The 23,803-nt window shown below is 40.1% G+C and overlaps 1 protein-coding gene across 1 annotated transcript in view; it reads right to left on the bottom strand.

Moving 5' to 3' along the window:
- The window catches only part of BBS9 (Bardet-Biedl syndrome 9), a 327,568-nt gene that overhangs the window by 118,592 nt on the left and 185,173 nt on the right, over window positions 1-23,803 (bottom strand). Inside the window, exon 21 of the mRNA XM_074150186.1 lies at window positions 12,071-12,181. Within this exon, the coding sequence (XP_074006287.1) occupies window positions 12,071-12,181 (111 nt within the window). The remainder of the gene's footprint in view (window positions 1-12,070; window positions 12,182-23,803) is intronic.

Below are 23,803 nucleotides of genomic sequence, written 5' to 3'. Positions count from 1 at the left end.
ATTCTATGATTCTATGAATTAGGCATACATTCAAACTGGGGAATTGTGTCACCAAGCATTCAAAAAACTGGAGAAGAGCTCTTAACACTACTGCATACAAACGTAAAACAAGAATTTTACTGTCCATTTTAACTGACCATTTTTAAGAGCTACAGTCAGCATGATAGAAATGTGTGTTGCTCTAGCATACCAAAGCAAGAACAACTTTGAGCCCCAATAGACTACTGGCATTTGGGATTCAAGCCTCTCCTGAGACATGTCAACCCTTTCCTCACAACAGCAACCTACCTATACAAACATGGAAATCACATGGCATCAATAGAAAAGCTCTGAGTTGTAGAGCCTTGATGGTGCATTAACATTTTGAATATTTCCTTCTAATTATTAAGAGACAAAATGAAGATACCAAACTCTGGACACATTTTAATACTATTCACAATGTTATTTAACTGAGATGCTAATCTCTGGCATTATACATCACCCATATTACCAACAAAGTCCATTCCTTGACAATTCAAAGCTCTAGCAATGCTCCAAAGTGGCTTATAATGGCACTGATAATTTCCACAAAATGACATGGAAAACCTATTTGCAATTCCAGTAACACTCTCCAACAAAAAGCATGTGGAAATGTGCTCCCTGGTTTCAGGCGTGTCAGCAGTTCTTTAAGCGAGAGTCAATGTTTCCATTCAAATCCCTTATTTTTCAAGAGGTTGCAGAGTCAGCCCTCAGGGAGAGGGAACCGATACCAGCAGTTTCAGGTGCTTTCATGCAGTCTTGTATCTCAAAAACAGTCTTTTTTCTTTTTCTAAAGAAAGTTTAAGCCATTAGCTCATAATATGGATGGCTGCCTTCTGGAATTGGTAGGGGAGAGAGGGGTGCAAGACACTAAAATTACTTCTAAAAGAAGATATTTTGGAAAATAACCTCTAACACCTCCACAGTGTCATTTTTTTTTCCAGCAAACAGTTCCTAAAGACCTAGAGCTAATCTCCCTTTGGTGGTCAATGTTGACAAGCTATAAAGTGAGTCTTGGCATTTTGTGTAACCTGGAAAAAAGGCCTGGAAAATCATTTTCAGCCTCATCCTGGATTTAACTAATACTCCTCTGATACGTCAAACAATTACCTTAGTATTAACTTTAAGATTCTGAGAAAGTTAGCAAAAGGGTTTGAGAAAAGAAGTAACCTCCATTACGTGCAGCCCGACCTTCATCTATACCATAAGCCAGACAATTCCAACCCTGGGTTTCTGCATTGGAAAAACTCCTCCTTGGAGCGCTCAATGAGTTTTGGGGATTTCCTAAAACTTGCAGTCCTGGTTTGCAGCAGTACAGGAGGTTTTAGAGCGGAGTGCTCGGAGTGCTGGTTTGTGCTATTGAACACCTTACTTTTAATTACCTGGATGGTAGAAGCCAAAGGAGTCTGTCTGCTCCTCAGCTTGCCAACCTTGCCGTCCACAGCCAGGAGCAACTGCCCAGGATTCAGTAATATACCTGGCAGCCACTAAATCCTTCTCAGCTGGGAGAACTGAGTGGGCATTCAAATAACATTTTGATGAGTTTATCTGTCCTTTTACTTTTTTATATATTTTTTTTTTAAATAATATCTCATTAGAAACCAGAACATCGTGATTTTTTTTTTCGATTTCTCAAAGCCTGCCCAGAATGTACAGGAGCCATTAACATTGAACACAAACACATATAAAGAATCATTAGTAGAAAGTCTATTTTATATACACACTTCCATAATGTCAAGAAAGTAGCGCTGGTATCCGTGTGCTATCTCGCTAGCCAATAAAGATCCGACAAAAGATATGAAGTCAGGAATAATATATTCATCCAAATAATACATGAAATTCAAAGCTATCCATGTTCTGAACAAATTGATGATTTTTCCAGTTAAACAAAAAAACAAAAGCTGTGTAGAAGAACTGGAGAGACAATAAAGCATTGTGGGAAAACAGATGTCTTGAGAAACAAGTTTCACTGAGGATTCAGTGAAAAGGTTTTGACACAGAGTGAGCGAAAGCACCGGTCAGCAGTTCATATCTACCAGAAACCAAGCGCTGGGCAGAGCTGCAACCTGCACTTTGGATGGCAACATTTGATATAATGGAGAAAACAACTGGTGTGAGGAAATAAAAACACCACAAGAAATCTTACAAACACCTGCAACGAAAACAGAGCATTATTTTTCACCTTCACACGGGAAAAGCAAGCAGCAGCAAACAGCAGAAGAGGGACCAGTTTCTGTCCATCTTTCCTGGCAGAGGACTAGCAAGTGATTGAATCCCAGTGACAATCATCTACTTCTCTTAAGCTCACAGTTATGCAAGGTAACTGCCAAGAAAATATGAAAAACAACATTTAGTCACATAAAAAAGCTTTGAAACTGCTCTTTTTTCTGATTCGTTTCACTGTGCTCTAGTTCCACTTTCCTGCATACAAGACCTGTTCAGAATTAGTCACAACGTTTTTAGCTTTGATTTCCATTTCTATTCCACATTTAGCATGCCCTTTCTTCTCAACCTAACATTTATGTGTTCCTTGCCTTCTACTATCCACCAGCAGTTCCCACGTTCAGTTTATCAGTTGTTAATAGGGAAAGGCTTTCTCATAGATTCCAGAAAAGCTTTGGATGTGGCCATGAGTAAGTTGTTCTGCCTTGGGTCATTCTACTGCTCCTTCAACTGTATCGATAGAAACTTTTTGCTAATAATTTTAAGAGTGCCTTGGAATTCTCAAATCATAGAAGTGCTTTGAACAATTTTTTCCATTAAAGCCACTGAATTTGAAGGAGAAAGCTCAGGCTCTCTGTACTACGACTTTTCATTTCATCCCTTTTTTCCGTGATCTCAGAGCAATTTCCGAGACGACGCACAAAGCAGAGCGTCAGGTACCTCTCAGTTCTTCGGTTCATCGACATCACGAAACAAACTGGAATCAGTCAGAGACTTTTTTTAACCTTTGAAAGGAAACATTTTGTAAAACACTACCACGCTACCACTACTATGGGGCAAACAGAGACTGATCTCTTCACCCACTGCAGCAGATAATACACATTATAATACACTTGAATCTGCAAATATTAGAACATAAATAAGACTTGCTCTGTTCTCATGTATTATATTACATTTCACAGGAGATGTATATACAAGCTCCTGCTAAAAGAGAAACTGCATTTCATTTGGTATTGACTTAATGAAGGAATTCTCACATTAATCTCTTAAGCTGTACTGCTCTTTAGAAAAACAGACTCCGTGGAAAAGAAAACCTCCATAAATCTCTTCAGCTCTCTCCCGAAAAATAGGCTTTTTGTAGCCCAGTGATTTTCTTTGCACCTTTTCTTGTGGAAACAATTAGCTTAGCAATTTTAAAGTATTAGGTAGGCCCAGCTGCAGGCTCCTGGTGTCTTTCCTATTATATAGCAATGTCCATACAGAAGGGAACAAGGATCTAGTCTCATAGTACTACAATACATCAGTGGGAGATACATAAGTGAGCTACTAATAAGGTTAGGTTTTGAAGGAGCTTTCACTTACCTGAGGCCATCAAAAGTTCAAGCATTTTTGCCAAATTTGTTTCTAATTCAAGTCTCTTCATTAGGTCAAGGACAAAATCCTGTGTTGCAACTCACTTCTCTAAATGCTTGAAACAGAAACTCAACCTGTCAAAGGCACATTTACCCCCTCCCATCAGCCCCATGAACTGGTCGTTTGAAAATCTATTGATTTTCAAAAAATTCAGAAAAAAACTCCTCAGTCAGACTTGTTCTTAGTTTTGTCACGAGCGCAGTAACCAAACTTTAGACGGAAGTTCAGGTTCAAAACCGGACATGGACCCCTGAAAAGTCTGTTGCCAACAATACTGATTCATTCAACTAATTGTTTTAAAAGCCCATTAACGGGCACGAAATCCTATTCCAGAGACCATGTACCTTTTTCCAAAATGATATTTAGCTTAATATATACATTTCCCTTTTATTTCATCTCACGTACAATAGAGTTAGTATTAGGATTGATTTCTGTCCTATTATACTGTCCAACCTGAAAAACGTAATTGCTTGGCTAAGTACACTGAAAATACTTTTGCGGTAATTGGCAAGAATATCAGTATCCAAACGATTACCAGTGTAGCAAACAATGATAATTACAATAACAGTAGTAAGGCCACCTGTATCTTCTTTGTGTATGATGAAAATTTAGTGCAGTTATTAGTCCAATATGTAAATAATATATGCCTGATCTAGAGCAAACAGGAATCTTTCATAGACCTGTGTTAAAGTATTTACGATATATTTTAAACACCCTTCAAAACAAATTCAGGGATATGTCTCTGCTTATTTGTGTAGGCAAAAGATAATATTAAGAACAGGACAGGACAAAAATAAAAAGACTCAGTGGATAGCTGGCAACAATTTACACCCAAAAGCTCTTTACCATCTCACTGCTTGTACAAAGCCAAGTGTTTAAGAATACTCCTTTCTCAAATCAAATAAACGAAACCCTACCGCAAAATTTCATCTTATATTACATCACTTTGTGATGAGCTACAGTTTCACACAGTTGTGTGTTCATGTAAATCATGATTCACGGGAAAAACGAAGCAAATAGCTAAATTTAAATGTGTCACTAGACCCTTTAAAGGAAAACAGTGGCAATCTTCTTTACTAACCAGAGTTGTTTAAACCAGGTTGTGTAACTGGGCATCTTTGTGAGCTGGAATCACGTGATAGTTCCTAAAATCGTCGAGGCATAATAACAGCAATCCTTGATTAGACGGGTAAAGTTGAAAGAGCCTCTTAAATGGCACCCACAACACCTACACAAATATTATCATGCAATGCTGTGGATAAAGTAACAAATAAAGTAAATAAAATGCACTAAATAAAACTTGAAGGAAAAGATGTGTAATTGTGCAATGTCTGGGTGCAACTTTGGAGGGTGTTTGGAAAACTTGGCTCAGAATGTCTTGTTTTACTGGCATTTACAGCTCAACCTCGCAGTCATTTATGTATAGCTGTCTATGTATTTAATCAAAAGTAATAGGCCAGATGCTTCAAATTAAAGACAGTTAAAATAATCTATTCCAATATATAAATATAAATGCTGAGACATTTTTTGGTCTTAGATGCTATGAGTATTAAACCATGAAAGTTTATTTACTTTACTAAATATAATCATACAAGAAGAGAACTTTAAAATGTAATCTCTAAGTCATCTAAATATTTGCATGACAGCAAAATACAAAGAATTTAACTAAAAACAGTGGCAGCACAGTAGCGAGTACAAATGCCAAACCTTTGGTCTCATGAATAGCTTCTCAGAAATATTTGTATTTAATCAATAAATGTAAATACCGGGCCTTACTCTCTGTTGTTCTCTCAGGAAAGGACAATGATTATTCTGAACTATCATGGCAAAGTCGGGCAAGAATTTCCCTTAAATATTTAAGACTTTTTTTTCACAGAATCATAGAATGGTTAGAGTTGGAAGGAACCTTAAAGATCATAAAGTTTTACCCTCCCTGCCATGGGCAGGGACACCTCCCACCAGACCAGGTTGCTCAAAGCCCCATCCAGCCTGGCCTTGAACCCCTCCAGGGATGGGGCAGCCACAGCTTCTCTGGGCAACCTGGGCCAGTGTCTCACCACCCTCACAGGAAGGAATTTCTTTCTGGTATCTCATCTAAATCTCCCCTCTTTCAGTTTAAAACCGTTACCCCTTGTCCTATCACTCCACTTCCTGACAAAGAGTCCCTCCCCATCTCTCCTGTAGCCCCTTCAGGTACTGGAAGGCCGTTGTAAGGTCTCCCCGGAGCCTTCTCTTCTCCAGGCTGAACAACCCCAGCTCTCTCAGCCTGTCTTCATAGAAGAGGTGCTCCAGCCCTCTGATCATCTTCGTGGCCCTCCACTGGACCCGCTCCAACAGGTCCATGTCCTTCCTGTGTTGAGGACTCCAGAGCTGGACACAGGCCTCCAGGTGGGGTCTCAGGTGGCATTTGTTTAGATAGATCATTTACAGGACAGATTTACAGAATCTTTGGTGAAAAAATCTGCCAGGAAAATCAAGACTTACAGGTTGTGAAAATTCCAACAGTTGCACAACATGACACTTGACAAATCTGACTCCCAGTGCTGTAAAATCCTGGATGACTAAACAAACTACAAAGTAATCAGCAGCATTGTTCCACAAAAAAAAACCCCCAAAACAAACAAAGAACAAAACACCAAAAAGAGAAGGATATATTTTTCAGCCCAGTCACTCTTTGATCCATACGAACTACTTTTCATCTGGTTTTCCATCAGCCTAGAGGAGATACTCATTATTTACCAGCATCAAACTCTTTACTCATAACATAGCAACTAGATCCTTTCTGTCTAAAATATTCAGTAGGGATATTGTTTAGAAAAATACATCTTAGGAAATTCTCTTTCACAGTGTGTAGCGTGCAGCAATAGCATACGAGGAATACAGAATACTTTAAGGGCTATATCCTGATAAATGCACACGTCATTATTTCATCCTAAAGCTCATTACCAGTAGAGTTTAATTGTTCAGAGAAAAGTTGTTTTAAGGTTGTTCACCATATCCCTTAGAGATGTCTCTAAAAAGCCAGCATATACTTATTTGCTACAAACCACATTTTCAACTCATTTTAGCAGAAATACTTAAGTACAAGGGAGAACTTGAGGAAGTGGCCTTCTGCGAATTTCCGCTGTTAACTCCCAGAACACAGGAAAACTTCTTGAAATCAAACCACTCACTCAAGATGACTGCAACTCCAGTAAGAAGTTCATAACTCGTAAAGAAGAAAATGGTAGAAGGCAGAAACAGCATAACAAAGAGAAAGGAAGCCCACAGGACCTACATGAAAGAGTCTACCATCACTGCACTTGTGACTGCAGCAGAGATCAGCGTATCTGGAGCATCTCTCTTAATAGGAGAGGCTGAGGGACTTGGGCCTTTTTAGTCTAGAGAAGAGAAGACTGAGGGGGCATCTGATCAATGCTTATAAATACTTAAAGGGAAGGTGTCAAGAGGATGGGGATGGTCTTTTTTCAGTGGTGCCCAGGGACAGGACAAGAGGGAACGGGCACAAACTTGAATATAAGAAGTTCCACCTAAACATGAGGAGGAACTTCTTTCCTGTGAGGGTGGCAGAGCCCTGGAAGAGGCTGCCCAGAGAGGTGGTGGAGTCTCCTTCTCTGGAGACATTCCAAACCCACCTGAACACGTTCCTGTGCAACCTGCTCTGGGTGGACCTGCTTTGGCAGGGGGTTGGACTAGATGATCTCCAGAGGTCCCTTCCAACCCCATAGCGTTCTGTGATTCTGTGATCTGCATTGGTATTATAGCTGTGAGCTCATAGAAACAGCAATGATGTAACAACAGAGACTTCAAATTGGACTCAACTTCAAATTATATTCAAACACTCTACCGGGCTTGTGCAGCCCACAGTGAGATCTGTGCTGCTCTGTCCTCACTCTAACCAAAACACCAAGATCAGAGTTAGCAGGGATAGATTTATCATGTTAACATTACTCCTCCAAATGCAACACAAACAGACTCGGTGCCTTGAGGGGGTAAGAAGGAAGAATTATTTTCCATTCATTAGGATAGAGAATATTCAAGGGAGTACTTTTGTACCCACTCAAAGCAAAAGCCATTGGCAAGAAGCTACTCCTACAACTGCGTAAATATCATTAACTTCTAAATGCCATGAACCTAACCCCATTCTTTACTATGGAATCACAACATACTTGAAATAGAAAAAAATAAATAAGAAAAAAAAATCAGTGTGAACTATTTTAGCAATAAAAATAAAATAATTAATTCCCCTTCCAACGAGACTCTGTGATTTGGCCAGAATCATTCATTCTCTTCTCACGCAGACTTGCAGCATGACTACTAGATGCCATTTTCTGCTGTCCTAGCTAACTATTCCAAATAAAGACAAAAGCCTCATTGACACGCTTAGCAGTTGCCTGGAAAGTCTCAATATAATATTTTGTACGAGGTAACTTGCAAGTCGGTGGCAGGATGCTGCCCTACAGCATACTTCCTCATAGCACAGCACAGTCTTCCAGGTCCCTCATTTCCCTCACAGTTCTTTGCACAGCTCATACAATGTATTTAAGGCAGTGACTCTTCTACATCTACTCATGAAATTCCAAAGGTTTTTAAAAACTCTCAGCATGACCCAAGAGCATACTAGCATACAATGCAGTGACTGGCCATCATCTCCGTACACTACGTACTACATCTCACCAGCAAGAGATCAGTGAGCTCAGATGCAAGAGTTTCATGCAAATTAACTGTTGAGTATTTATTTTGAGTTTTGGTAAATTCTACGGCCAGGATTCGATGGCCTACTATCACAGGTAGGTTGCTAGCAATGCTGGAGTTATCTAGCTCCAGACTCACTGAACATCATCTATGCAAGCAGCATCACAGCAGTAATGACGCAGACATTCTGATAGGGAGCTCACGGAGTCTGGCACAGAATTCAGGCCTCCTCTTGGTCTTGAGGCTTCCTCCTTTGAACATAATTTCTCCATGTTCCAACCTTCTCAACAGCCCTTTTCTTCAGCAGATTTATACGCACAAGAGAATGTAGCTATAAGGAAGGGTGTCCAAGTAGAGCACACCTCTGAGAGGACTTGTTTCTTCCTTTTGAAGTAAGGAGCTCCCACTGCTTCCTGCTGAGACCTTTGCGATTCAGGTCTTACACTTCTTTTCAGCAGATAAGGCACTTTGTTCTGCTTTGTTTTTCTACCTCTACAATTGCACTTTTGAGAATTGCTTGAGTTTTGTCTTAATATAGCATAGTGTATCAGTGGAGACATCAGAGCTAACCCTTTGTTCTGATAGAGAAATACATGTGTTCCCACCAAGGCAACTTCAGTACTCTTTTTTTTGTTGTTTTTTTTTTTCACTACATTGTGTATAACTATTAATAGAATTCAACCTGCACAAACTGCTATTGCTAAGATTTGGTCTGGCACCAGATGGAGCAAGTACGTAGCTACACTTCTCACTCCATTTCAATGGATGGTCCATCGCATTCAGCTGAACTTGAACTTCTCTCCTGTGACCTACAGAATCCTTTGGAATATTCTAACTCGGTCAGTTTATTTTATTCCTTTGATTTCCATCTTCCTCTGTGAATGCAATCTGTTACCGGAGATGTTTCTCTTCAGGTTTCCTACACAGGGATATCAGCCATCGTGCCCATCTATGTTCACACCAAACTACAGCTGAAGACACCCTGTTTTTTCTCTTCAGTTTTGAGCTATTTGTTGTTGTAGCCTCAATCAATTATTATCTGTTTAAACCTCAGCATTAAATTCTGGATATTTTTTGGTAAAGAACATTAAGAAGTTTAGGCATGGCATATCAGTTCAGCTGATATAGCCCAATGAAAAACACTAGCCAAACACAGAAACCTCTCTAAAGCCAGTATAATTTTGCATTGCCATTAAACTACCTCTATAGCTAGAGAGAGGAATAACAAAAGCCACCTACAAGAAGGAAGCAAAACCTCTCAACTTATAATCAAAACATATCTTGAACTCCCTCAGAAAAATGAAGGAAAAGTTTTTGCTCTACTTTGTCCATTTTTTCCTCTTATTGACTGGACATAGTTAAATTAAATGCAAACTCATAAAAAAAGATACATAAGAAACAACAAATATTCTTCGAGGGCTCATTGTAATCACCGTGGTCTTGCTGCAGCCTCTGGTGCCTAAGCAAGAACTGAGGCCAAAAATATCACATACAGAAAAACATTGCAATACCGTTGACTTCATGCCTAGTGGTACTTTATGGTTTAAGTAGCTCCCTTGGCTCTTACGCTCGTAGCAATTAGAATTTCCAGACAGCTCAGTGGCAGATATTCTAGGTGCTCTCTATATTGCAACACGAACTGGCAGATGGCAGGCAGTTCTTACTGTGAATGAATTAAATTCACTAGTATAACACACGGCTGTAAACCTAAAAACTTCTTTAAAGTTCTCATTCTACCTTTTATAGCTACAAAGCAACAACAGCCAGCTACATGATGTTAAGTCTCAATTTTTATCACAGACTAAAACTTACAGTAGGATATACAGATCCCCGTGCTGCTGTTCCTGGAAGCCATGAATGTGCTTCTGCACTTTTCCTCTCACGCTACTCCTTTCAGAAATCAGGTTATTTAAACGTAGCAGAATACTATCTACTGAAGAACAAATGCATGCTTGATCAGAAGAATGGAACATCAGACAAAGAAGAATTGCCTGCCATGTGTTCTTGATTTATTGGTCTAGTTGCCAGAAGCTGGAATTTTATCAGGATTGTAGCCTGCATCAGAGAGACGATACACTTTTGCATTACCAGGAGGGTACTTAATATATCCAGATGACAAGGGTTAAAATATACATATGTCAACTTTGACAGCTTCCCTTCTTATCACCTGAAGGCCATGAGGACTGCAAGTAACTAGCACTCTAGAAAAGCCAGAGCTGTAGGCCTTCAGTGGGTTTTTCAGGTCGTTTTAGCGAGCAGATACTCATTTTGGAGTTTCAAGTTTTGGACCTGTTGGAGCGGGTCCAGCGGAGGGCCACGAAGATGATCAGAGGGATGGAGCACCTCTCCTATGAAGACAGGCTGAGAGAGCTGGGGTTGTTCAGCCTGGAGAAGAGAAGGCTCCGGGGAGACCTCATAGCGGCCTTCCAATATCTGAAGGGAGCTACAGGAGAGCTGGAGAGGGACTCTTTGTCAGGAGATGTAGTGACAGGACAAGGGGTAATGGTTTTAAATTGGAAGAGGGGAGATTTAGATTAGATATTAGGAAGAAATTCTTTCCTGTGAGGGTGGTGAGACACTGGAACAGGTTGCCCAGAGAAGCTGTGGCTGCCCCATCCCTGGAGGTGGTCAAGGCCAGGCTGGATGGGGCTTTGAGCAACCTGGTCTGGTGGGAGGTGTCCCTGCCCATGGCAGGGGGGTTGGAACTCGATGATCTTTAAGGTCCCTTCCAACTCGAACCATTCTATGATTCTATGATTCTATAAGACACGCTGTAGCGTTATTACACATTTCTGCATTAGATATTCTTCTTCCCTGTCCATTATTAACAATTTGCTAATGTAAGCTCTGCTATTGCAATTAACTGTATATATACCAACTCCCTGCCTGCCTGTGCAACAGTTATCTGGGCAAACAATCAGCTGAACGCATTTTAAACATACAATTAACTGTTTGTTGTAGATGTATAAGGACTTTCTGTATATTTCTATCATTGGTTGCAACCTCTAAGTCACTCTTAACTCCCATCTATAATGAACAAATCTAATTTACAAACAGCATTCAAATACATTTAAAAATAAGTATTACAGGAAAAAAAAAAGTCATACAATGAGCAGGAGAGGAATGAAGGTACAACTTAGTAAATAAAATGGGAAATAGCTGCAGTCAAAGCCCGTGAGCTTACCAGGCACTTTATTAAACTGCAATGCACTACTTCACCGTGCTGCTTTTAAAATATGTTAACACTATATCACAGTTCCCGGCAGCATGAAGTCTTTCCAGAAAACGTGTCATCACTGTATGCAGCATATTTTATAGCCGGTATAATTTCATTTTATTATATCCAATAATATTTTTCTGAAATTCTAGGAAGTCTCCCCACAAAAGATAAGCAATCACCATATTTTAATCAGCTGGCAAAAAGTCTAACCACTATACTGCAGGGAAAAAGAAAGCCTTTATTACACAAAAATGTCCTCAGTTTCATTTTGCTTCTCTGGAAGAGGCTGCGAATAAAACCAGTGAGAATCTCACTGTAGTGTCACGTAGCATGAAATCTTTCAACTGTGAAGTTATTTAATTCCAATAACGATCTCTACAGTTTAACTACTCTTGATAGAAACTGAATAAACTCAGAATCTACATTGTACTATTATCACAAGAAAAACTGAATATTATATTAACGAAGCCTGAAATATGTGTCATTTGTTTCACATGTCCACAAGCATTCTGAAAAGATGAGCCTTAGCCCTCTCAGTAAAACAACATTTCCTTTTCTTACCGTGCTTGGATTTCTGTCTTGCCATCGGCCCACGACTGGGAAAGGTTGCAGCGGAGCCCAGTATGACCGTTCTTTCCTCCAGATCAGACTCCGGGATCGTAGCACAGCCACCTAGTTGGAAATGAAAGAACCTTCATGTGGTGTTCATGCAACAAAACAAATGCACTGCTGCATAATTAAGGAAAAGAGGTGATAAATTAGCTGACAGGAACATCTAAAACTGAAATAGTCTTAACTTACACATCACAGAATGATAAGAGGTTAGAAGGGACCTCTGGAGATCATCTAGTCCAACCCCCCTGCCAGAGCAGGTCCACCCAGAGCAGGTTGCACAGGAACGTGTCCAGGCGGGTTTGAATGTCTCCAGAGAAGGAGACTCCACCACCTCTCTGGGCAGCCTCTTCCAGGGCTCTGCCACCCTCACAGTGAAGAAGTTCCTCCTCATGTTTAGGTGGAACTTCTTACATTCAAGTTTGTGCCCGTTCCCTCTTGTCCTGTCCCTGGGCACCACTGAAAAAAGACTGTCCCCATCCTCCTGACACCCACCCTTTAAGTATTTATAGGCGTTGATCAGAGAAATGTTTGTTAAAGAAAACCATTACCATTGCTTAGAGGCTGAATGTGCCTTAATGATTTCTCTCCACTACTTACGCTGGTTTGAAAAAAGTTTGAATGTATTAAGACCACAGAATATGTAAAACTGGTTCCATATAAAAGATAGAAATAATGTGATTTGCGTTAAAGATCAGATTACTGGGAGCTAGTTTTATAATAAATGTAATTAAATGTGAGTGAAATAACTTTACAAAGTCAACAAAACTTATGAAAGTTGTTAGCTTGCCACAGAGAATGATATGATGATACTTTTGGATGGGCTACTAAATAGAGTATTTGTATTCCTTAGTGCTAGAGATATGGAACACAGGGACACTTTCACTGTCCAATAACACACTGCACAGGCAATGCCTTATTCAAGTGATTTTAGGATGCATGGCATAATAGATTCTTTGCACTTTAAAATATTGCTGAGTAGTTCATTAGAGAACACAGTGACTTACAGCCTTTGTTGATGCACTGGAGGGAAGGGATGCCATCCAGAGGGACCTGGACACTTGAGAGGTGGACCTGTGCAAACCTCATGAAGTTCAACCAGGCCAAGTGCAACGTCCTGCACCAGGGTCATGGCAATCCCAGGCACAAATACAGGTTGGGTGGAGAATGGCTGGAGAGCAGCCCTGAGGAGAAGGACCTGGGGGTGTTGGTGGATGAGAAGCTCAACATGAGCCAGCAATGTGTGCTGGCAGCCCAGAAAGACAACCGCATCCTGGGCTGCATCAAGGGAAGCGTGGCCAGCAGGGCGAGGGAAGTGATTCTGCCCCTCTACTCAGCCTGCTAAGACCCAACCTGCAGTAATGTGTCCAGGCCTGGAGTCCTCAGCACAGGAAGGACATGAACCTGTTGGAACGGGTCCAGAGGAGGCCATGAAGATGATCAGAGGGATGGAGCACCTCTCCCATGAGGACAGGCTGAGAGAGCTGGGGTTGTTCAGCCTGGAGAAGAGAAGGCTCTGGGGAGACCTTATAACGGCCTTCCAGTACCTGAAGGGGCTACAGGAGAGATGGGGAGGGACTATTTAGCAGGGGATGGAGCCATAGGACATGGGGCAATGGTTTTAAATTGGAAGAGGGGAGATTTAGATTAGATATTAGGAAGAAATTCTTTCCTGTGAGGGTGGTGAGACACTGGAACAGGTTGCCCAGAGAAGCTGTGGCTGCCCCATCCCTGGAGGGGGTCAAGGCCAGGCTGGATGGGGCTTTGAGCAACCTGGTCTGGTGGGAGGTGTCCCTGCCCATGGCAGGGGGGTTGGAACTTGATGATCTTTAAGGTCCCTTCCAACCTGAACCATTCTATGATTCTAAGAGTGCAATAATCTAGTAGTAGTATCATCTGAAGAGAGCTCCTGATAGCTTGCCATGGAATAGATTGATGTGAATTTATTTCGAAACAGCTGTGATCTGGACGTTGGAGGATGTGTCACTATTCCACAGGAAAAACATGGCCCTACAGTAAGTGTAAGCCAGCAATATACCACGGAGCTGAGCTGCAACTCTGCTATCAACAGCACACCAGCTCCCAACAGAGCGCACAGACTTTTCACCTTCATGTCAGAGTTGTTCTCTTGTGAAAGGAAATGTTCTGTTCTACTCCACAGGCCCCGTAACCGGCGTATCCAGTTTGCTACACAACCTGCTCTATTCTAGGTATGCCTGGCAGAAAGTAAAAGATACAGCACGGGTTTCATGTTTGATTCACAGTAAGCAAATTTCTTTCAGTTAGAAAGGAAGGTTAGGGGTGAACACGTCAGCAACGTGCAAATTTATGACTCACGACAACTTCAGATATTTAGGGTACCTGCTATGAAACCGAAGGAGAAAATAGGAAATTAGAAAAATGTCATCATGATAAAATACTGTAACACTGGGACAACGTCTGACATCCCATTACGTATAAAAGCACCTACACCCTAAAAGAAAATAAGTATCAGTAAACTAATACTTCTGCTCCCGTTTGCAAATTGGGACTAAAATGTAAACTATGAGATCTGATGAAATGGAAACCACTGCTTTAAAAGTCAATTTAGATATTTTTCATTCTTATTATTCTTCAGATAAAATCTACCCCGTTAAACAGTAATCTGTAAATACAGGACACAAAATTAACGTTTCTTGCACAAAACAACTATTAAGAATGGCATTATACACTTTAAATGGTTTTATAACATTTTCTAACAGCATGAGTGAAAACTCACGTGGTCAATCGGCCTCTCTTGAATTTCTACATGGAAATAAAAGAACTTTTACAACATTCACTCTGAAACCTGAAGCTCAGTAACTTGCATAGCCTTGAGAATCGATGGCTTTTGATGCTAAAATACTTCATTAGTCATCAGCGCTGATAGCAACTGAATAAGAGGATGTCAGAAAAGGTCTATTTACCCTTAGGTACAACACACTCCTTGCTGAAAGGAAACAAGACTTCCTGCTCTCAATTTTGATGCGGGAGATTCTGTTAAGATTTACTTGTCATCTGATACTATCAGAAGTTATTAAAATTAAAAGCAAAATTCACTTCTTCCATAACTTTATTTTCTTGACAGACAATAGTGAGGACTGAAATGTTACCAGTGACAGGCTATTTTACATGCAAAGAAAGCGCAGACAGAATACACAGAGCAATAGTATCAGCATCAGTGTTAAGAGTAGTAATTATTTCTCACTTCTGCAACGATGCTAGTAACTGTTCCCTATGAATTGTTCTTTAAATACTATTGTTTCACAAAGACATTCCATGTGCTGAGAGCACTCTTCTCAGTAGGACAGGATTTCAGCAGGACTCTTGCACCATTAATTATTTAAATGAATGACCAGACAAGAAAGCAATATAATAGTGATATTTTTACTCTTTTGAGGCTTACATGATCAAGGTCTTTGTGCCCCTGCATTTCTCTCTTACTCCTTTAATACCAGCACTACCTGCTAACTGAAGGAACTAGTAGAATTTGCTGAACTATGTCCCTTGGCTTGTCCAGGCGCCTAGGGCTAGGTAGAATGACTGGACCATCCATCTGCACATCAACCTGCATCAACATAAGTGGTGTCTGCCTCTTCCAATGGAATTAAAGGCAAATTCCATTTTCTCGCTCCAATAGGAAGAGGTACCCATCCTCAAGATGACGACAGATACCCTCAACAACATGCTATGATTCCACAGGAGAAAAAAAGAGAGGAGACCACACTAAGACAACTGTCACATTGAAAGAACTGAAACATCAAATGTAAATTGTAAACTTTCACTAGACTATAAAAGAAACTTGATAAGGCACAAATATACACCACTGAATATAATATTTAAACTACACTAGATCAGGATTTTGGGATTTAAGAACATTTTACAGCTCAGAAAGACAGTTGTCTGAAAAAAAAAAAGAACCTTTCCTGCTAGGACTCTCAACTTTTTAATTTCATACTGCAGGGGTTCTCCTGAGGGTATCTACTCCAACTTCTCTGGGCAGAGACTAACAGAATTTTTACTTTAAGTAAAAAAAAAAAAAAAACCACTCTTTGAATTCCTGTGTATCTCTGTATAAATTTCAAATGCACTGAATGTCCATTTTAGCAAGTATTTAAAATTTTTATGCACCTGGAATCCTAAAAGAAATCACTGCAGTGGAATAATTCACATTCATTGATAATTAAGCGAATAGTACAAATCAGAAAAGTGAAATATTTAAGGAAAAAGGGGGAAGAGAGAGGTAAGAATAGCAGTACATAAATCTACACGCTGGAAATGGTCCAAGTTGAGAAGTTCTCCAGCTGTCAGTCTGTAAACAGCGCTTCACAAAATGAAACTTCCCCATTAATTGTTGGCAGGAATAACATCTAGAATATGTAATTACATTTGAACCACTCTTTCCCCCTTTTCTGTGAAGCTAAATTCTTGTCTGACATCACTGATCTTTTATCAGTTATGATAAATCCAAGCAAGCGAGCTTTGGTCAGCAAAACCTTTTGATAGGGTACAACACGCACAAAATTACACTTAAGCTAATTGTGAACTTTGTTCACCATAGGAAATGAGACTTCTCTTGTTTATTTTCACTACATCTGTTTTTGTAACACGTTTGGTTCTTAAGTTGGAAAAAGACACCCACACCCCAAAGGAAACATAAGCATATAATACATATTGCACAAAAATTAAGTCCTGACAGTTTTCCTACAGGTTCCTATCACCATGTTTTTACATGTTTTAACATGGCTCTGAAAGTTGAAAAACAGGAAAACAGAAGTAGTATGTACCTAAAAAATGAAAAGGCACTTTGAGGGAAAGGCTATTTGGGTTTCCTCTTTCACTTCCACTCAATCACAATCTAGACTATGCATAAAGCTTCTATTTTCCTCTGAAATTAACTCTTACAAGAGTCTACAGAAAGAAGAAGAAGAAAAAAAAAGGTTTCTGAGCAGTCTTTGGCAGCAAGAGAGTCAACATGTGAGCAGGAAGGTTAGCAAGTTTTGTCATCAATGTGTATACCATTATAAAATTGAGATCATCTAAACAGCAAAAGTATGTCACAGAGATTCCAGAACTTTACGCAAAACCATATTCAGTTGGGTTTTCTGCGCCGTCCATCATTTTGATGGAAGCGTACACTAAAAATGCAGTCTAAGTCATTAGAGATTATTTTCTCTAAAACAGAGTTAATAATAACAACAAAAAATAAAACGGAGTTAATACTACTTCTATTGATTCTTCCAGCTACATTCATTCAAGACCTGTAGATTTTATTAGGATCTGCCCATCAGAAAGGAGCTTGCCTGTCGAGCTAAACACTGCACACAAGCTTTGTAGACAGTTAATGCTACTGCTGCTTCTAGAAAGAAGATAAAAGAACAAAATCTACAGAAGAAAACAATACATATTTGAGCATACGATGAGCTCCAGGGAACATTTATTCACATACTGGGTCTAGATTATAGTCTGTCATTTAAGTAGATACATTCCAGGAATGCAAGCATATTCCCACTGCACAGTGTAAGGAGAAAGAAAAGAGAAAGAAAAGAAAGAGAAAGAAATGAGAAAGATAAAGAAGGATTACTTTTTTCTAAGCGGGTGCCTGATAATGAACATGGCTACAATTTGCAGTAGGAAACACAGGTTTAGTTCGGATATTCACTAGCAAAATGTAGAGTCACTAACTAATCATAGAGTCACAGAATTGTCCAGGTTGGAAGGGACCTTTCAGATCATCGAGTCCAACCATCAGCCTAACTCTGATCAAAACCATCACTAAACCATGTCTCTAAGCACTATGTCAACCCGGCTTTTAAATACCTCCAGGGATGGGGCCTCAACCACTGCCCTGGGCAGCCCAGTCCAATGTTTGATTGGCCCTTCTTGTGGATGGGCATCACATTTGCCAGACGCCAGTCAGCTGGGACCTCCCCAGTTTGCCAGGACTGCAGGTAAATGATGGAAAGTGGCTCAGTGAGCTCTTCCCCCGCTCCCTCAGTGCCCTCGGGTGGATCCCAACTGGCCCCATAGACTTGTTTATATCCAGGTGTTGGGTATCCAGATGTTACAGACTTCTGAACATAGCACTTAAGTCTAACAGTGTGGCTATAATTGTGTGGTCACAAAATTCCATTGTTTCATCCCCGATTTGATATAATCAAATTCAATGAAATTATGGAAGACATTTCTGTATTACATTCCATTAGAATAATAAATTAATGAAAAAATCATACCAACTGAACATACAGTCCAAGGTCACTGAAGGTCACCAAAACATATTTTCAATGGGAGTACACAGAGACATATCAGACTCGTCCTGCTGCTGTTTTACTGAAATGTTTCTTAAAACTTCCAGTTCATAAATTCCATCGCTTGTCCTATCATAAATTGTTGCTATTCGCATTGAGAGCTATGCAGAGATTATTTGCACCAATTGCGTGTCTTCTGTTAAAGCCTGTGGCACATTCAAATATTTTCAACACACCTGAATTCATAAAATTTTGACTTAAGAAGTTCACGGTACTTGGCAGTATAACATCTTTCGGGGAGAAACCGTGTTCTTTAAACTGTCAAATTGTCTTAGCTGTTCTTCCAGGATGAGGATTGGTGCACGTGGTATGCAAATCATACGAGTGGCACCGGGGAACACGCTGCTAAGGACGTATCTAACAGCTGTCTTCGCTGAAGAAGCATTACTGGACATTCAGCCAAGAACACAATAAAAATCAGCATTCGGTAGTAGCCTTCCTAATGCAGGACTGAGAACGCAGCAACGTTAAACTACACAATGGCACTCAATATCTACAAAACACCTCCCTTAGGACAGGGAACTGCTGGAGAGGGTCCAGCAGAGGGCTACAAAGATGGTTAAGAGCCTGGAACATCTCTCTTACAAGGAAAGGCTGAAGGGACTTGGGTCTGTTTAGTCTGGAGAAGAGAAGGCTGAGGGGGGATCTGATCAACACCTATAAATACTTAAAGGGTGGGTGTCAGGAGGATGGGGCCAGTCTTTTTTCAGTAGTGCCCAGGGACAGGACAAGATGGAACGGGCACAAACTTGACCATAAGAAGTTCCATCTAAACACGAGGAGGAACTTCTTCACTTTGAGGGTGGCAGAGCCCTGGAAGAGGCTGCCCAGAGAGGTGGTGGAGTCTCCTTCTCTGGAGACATTCAAACCCCGCCTGGACACGTTCCTGTGCAACCTGCTGTGGGTGGACCTGCTTTGGCAGGGGGTTGGACTAGATGATCTCCAGAGGTTCCTTCCAACCCCATATCGTTCTGTGATTCTGAAAAAGTCATTTGTTACTCACTATGAACAAAGGATGAGAGATGACAGTTGTGCTTTGACCGCACAACTGCGCTGTTCCATCCAACACCCCATTCACCCCATGAGCATGGACTCGCTGAAAAACACGCCCTGTGTTCTGGTTTGTGTTGGGAAAGGGAATTGTTACTGAGTTTTGTAGCACTTGGAGGACTTCCATCTGCCTTTATGGAACAGCATTAAAAAAACCCAACATCAGCTTATAACAAGAAATTTTCACAGGGAGTATCAGCTCTTGACAAACACCATAACCATAAAAGTAACTGTATTTGTCAGAGTACACTGCCTCACATAACACCTGGTGGTTTTTGTTGACTGGGTCTCACATCCTTTTCCCCACACGCAGTGTACCACTAAGCGTAGCTTTCATTTAGCAGAACTAGAAACGGTTTTCTTTAAAAATGCTTAAATACAGCAGTAGCAGAAGTTGTAGAATACACTGGCACCAACACATTTTCAGGACATTCTTTATTCAGTTACAAACTTATTTCATGCTACCATTTAGGGGAGCAAGAGCAATATGCAAGGATTTTGTCATTATTCTGGTTTACATATATAAATTCATTTTGTGCACAAAAATATATACATATATGTATTAGGATATATATAAAGTATATAAATAATTTTATACCAAATATTTTGTTTTCAGTAAGACATTCTTCCAATTCTGTAGAGCTTGTAATTATTGCATTGCTTCAGTACTGCACAGTGGTAAGGAGACTACAAGATCTTTAGACTTTTTTACTAATTTACATCAAAAACTTAAATAGGTAAGGCTCCCTTTGATTAACACTTTCCTAATTATTTTTTTTTAATGTGTATTCAGATGAATTTCTAACATCAGCTCTGGTTTCTACCTGCCAAGAGAACACCTGAAGGTCAATGTTCAGAGCAGCTGGGATCTCCAGAGCATGCCTCTCAAACAAACGTTCACAGTATTGTCTCTAGGTAGTCTCTAGCCTTTCTCCAGTGCACACTGAAAGGAGACAGAGTAAAATAGACTGTTGTGACAACCCTCCTGGTATTCAACATTCCTCATCCAGGTCAGAAACTGAGTGAAAGCAAAGAAAAAACATTTGAGATTTACACTAATGCACGATTTTGGTCAAGAGAATACAGGAACGAAAACTACTGACATCAGATGCAACATCAGCCACAGTGTGGTTAGCAGAAGACAGTGGGCTAGTAACTGGGATTCAACGGGAGGTTCTGAGGGGTATATGCTGCTCAGAAAGGCAAAATTGAAGTGGTAGAGTAATACTTCATAGCACTCTTTTGATGGGCTACTGAAGGAGTAGTATGGTCAATTTGGGAAAATGTTATGAAGTAGTTATATATATATAAATTGTCAAATTTTAGCTACAGAATACGGAGATCAGATTTCAGTAGCAATTGCAGCCACTTTAATATTATGTGAGGTATTAATATTATCAGAAATGGTGGTGTTAGGGAAATGAAGGAAGCCACAAAACCCATAGAAATAATCATAGGATGATAAAAGACAAAGGCTCCAGTACGATGACCAGGAAAAAGGTGAATGCAATTCTGAAACTCACCTGGCAATGTTACAAAAAGGATCAAGAAAGCACTAATTCTGTTGAAAAAGGCACTGGTAAGTCATCTGGGATACTGTGTTAGATTCTCGTTACCATGTTTCATGACAGATTAAGTAAATCTGGAAAAATTCAGCTGAAGGTGACTAACATCACACAGGAATCACCGACACGTGAGCAGATGACCAGTCTTGCTTAGCTAAGAGGGCTAAAAATGGAACAGACTGATCTTTACCAATTATCCAATTAGGTCAGAAATCTTTAGTGTCTGGCAAAATAGAAGACACTCTTAGAACAAGAAAGAAATGACCATAAATTAATTTTTACTTGAAACTAGGTTTCTGGCTATCAAGAGAGCAAGTGCTCTGAACAACTCCGGAACAGAAACCGTGCAGGTGAACACCTGCATTTCTGAAAGGGACTAAATTACCTTATTCTAACACAGAGACAGAGTTTCTGAACCAGGAATTTCTCTTCTTCCTTTCCCCCTCCCATCCACGCTCTCCAAATAGAAGATATAGGGAACGTAGGACAAAACAGATATAGATTTATCTATTAGCATTCTATTATCCAGTTATCTGGTATCTAATTACGAATAGTTATCTAATCATTAGGATACTAATGAATTACTATTCTCTATTTATCTAGCAATATTTTCCCAGCTTTCAAAGGGAAGGTGAGACACCACAAAGAACAGGCCACCCGGCTCCTGTAACCAGCTGCAAGGACACCAAGGACACCCTTGGTTCACAATGGGAAATAAAAAAAATTTAAATATTCTGCGACAGAAGCATCACTGAAAATAGTTCATTAAGAAAACAGCAGTGAGATTGTAAACACTTAAAAACTCTCACTCTGATAATTCAGGTTCCCAGAAGTATTTGGCAAGCACACTTACTAAATTTACCTTTGGAGAGACACCGGACTATAAAAAATAAAGTGCCAAGTGCTGAAATTTAATACAAGTAATCAGCCATTGGATTTTCAAGAGGGTAACGAACTGGCCTCTGTTCCTCTCTATCTCCAGATACTGCTTGGAAATAAGTAGTTCAGTGATGAAATAAACACGGATACAAGCATCCCCTTTCAATGTTATTGAAATAAACCCAACAAACATCTATCCGGTGCCTTTCCAAGATAAACAGCTTAGAGATCCTTTGGGCACTAGAAGTCGAGGAAATCAAAGTATTCAGAAGAGCAAATTCTCTTTTTTATAACAAAGTTCCCTTCCACACTTGAAATGTAATCTTTGCTAAAAACACCTGCTTTTCTGTTAATTTTAGGAAAGATAGCACATTGTTTGTATTTATTGTAAATTGCTACTTTCTCAATTTTATCCATATATCAGATTTGTCCATAATGTGTTTGTTTAGTCTAAAAAAAATTCACTTTTACTTAATGACTGCATTTTTTACTAATTGTACTAGGAGATAAAATCTAATTATAATAACCTGTCTTTGCTCCAATACTGCAAAAAAACCCATACATTACTTACATTTACTTTAATCCCACTAGCATTTAATACTTCATTTACTATATACTCCGCTGACCAAATAAATCCAAGTCTTATCTTGTGTTAGCTCAACCTTTTATGACATTAAAATCTCTGGGATTGATTTTAGGAGGAATCAAAAAAGGCAACTTGGCTCCACTTAGTATCCTAATGCCATTCAATTTATCTGGTTTATTTGGAGGAAATGAGCTCAGAACTGTACATAATACTTTAAAATTACATCTTATCCTGCAGACAGAATTTTTTTCCTTTGCTTAGAAAAACTTCCTATTGAGCAAATTTTACTCCACACACTGTACGGAATTTTGTTATTTCACTAGTACCACACCTATATCTGTGTAAATCACACAATTTTACTAACGTCAATGGCATTCAAACATTATGAAAATTATATAACTGGAAGATAAAAGTGATGTTCCATTACCAGGGTTACTTCATAATTGTCGTCTTGTTTAAGAATGGACTTCATTCATAGAAGGAGACATTTTGTGTAGTATCTTCTGCAAGTGTTTTCAAAAGCAGCCAGGAGACGGATGTGCTTCATGGGAGAAACCTCACAGAGAACAGACTTCACAAAACTGCCCATTACCTTTCTGCCAGACACAAGGTATCTGAAGATATGAGAAATCATGCTCCCAAAAACATCTATTAACTCCGGAGAACCTTGGCACTGGCGAGGAGGAAGAGACCTAATTTGGGTAATGTCATCAAATGAATTACATTCCCTAAAAGATAATAGATATTCAGGGAGAACTGTGTTCAAATCCCCTCTACTCTGCTCTGGTGAGACCCCACCTGGAGCACTGTGTCCAGTTCTGTACAGCACAGGAAGGACATGGACTTGTTGCAGCAGGACCAAAGAAGGCCATGAAGATGCTCAGAGGGCTGGAGCACCTCTCCCATGAGGACAGGCTGAGAGAGTTGGGGCTGTTCAGCCTGGAGAAGAGAAGGCTCCGGGGAGACCTTATAATGGCCTTCCAATATCTGAAGGGGCTACAGGAGAGATGGGGAGGGACTATTTAGCAGGGGGTGGAGCCATAGGACAAGGGGCAATGGTTTTAAATTGGAAGAGGGGAGATTTAGATTAGATATTAGGAAGAAATTCTTCGCTGTGAGGGTGGTGAGACACCGGAACAGGTTGCCCAGAGAAGCTGTGGCTGCCCCATCCCTGGAGGGGTCCAAAGCCAGGCTGGATGGGGCTTTGAGCAACCTGGTCTGGTGGGAGGTGTCCCTGCCCAGGGCAGGGGGGTTGGAACCTGATGATCTTTAAGGT

Source organism: Numenius arquata, chromosome 7, assembly GCF_964106895.1.
Source record: "Numenius arquata chromosome 7, bNumArq3.hap1.1, whole genome shotgun sequence".
In the NCBI taxonomy this organism is placed as follows: domain Eukaryota; kingdom Metazoa; phylum Chordata; class Aves; order Charadriiformes; family Scolopacidae; genus Numenius; species Numenius arquata.
This window is presented reverse-complemented; position numbering and strand designations above follow the sequence as displayed.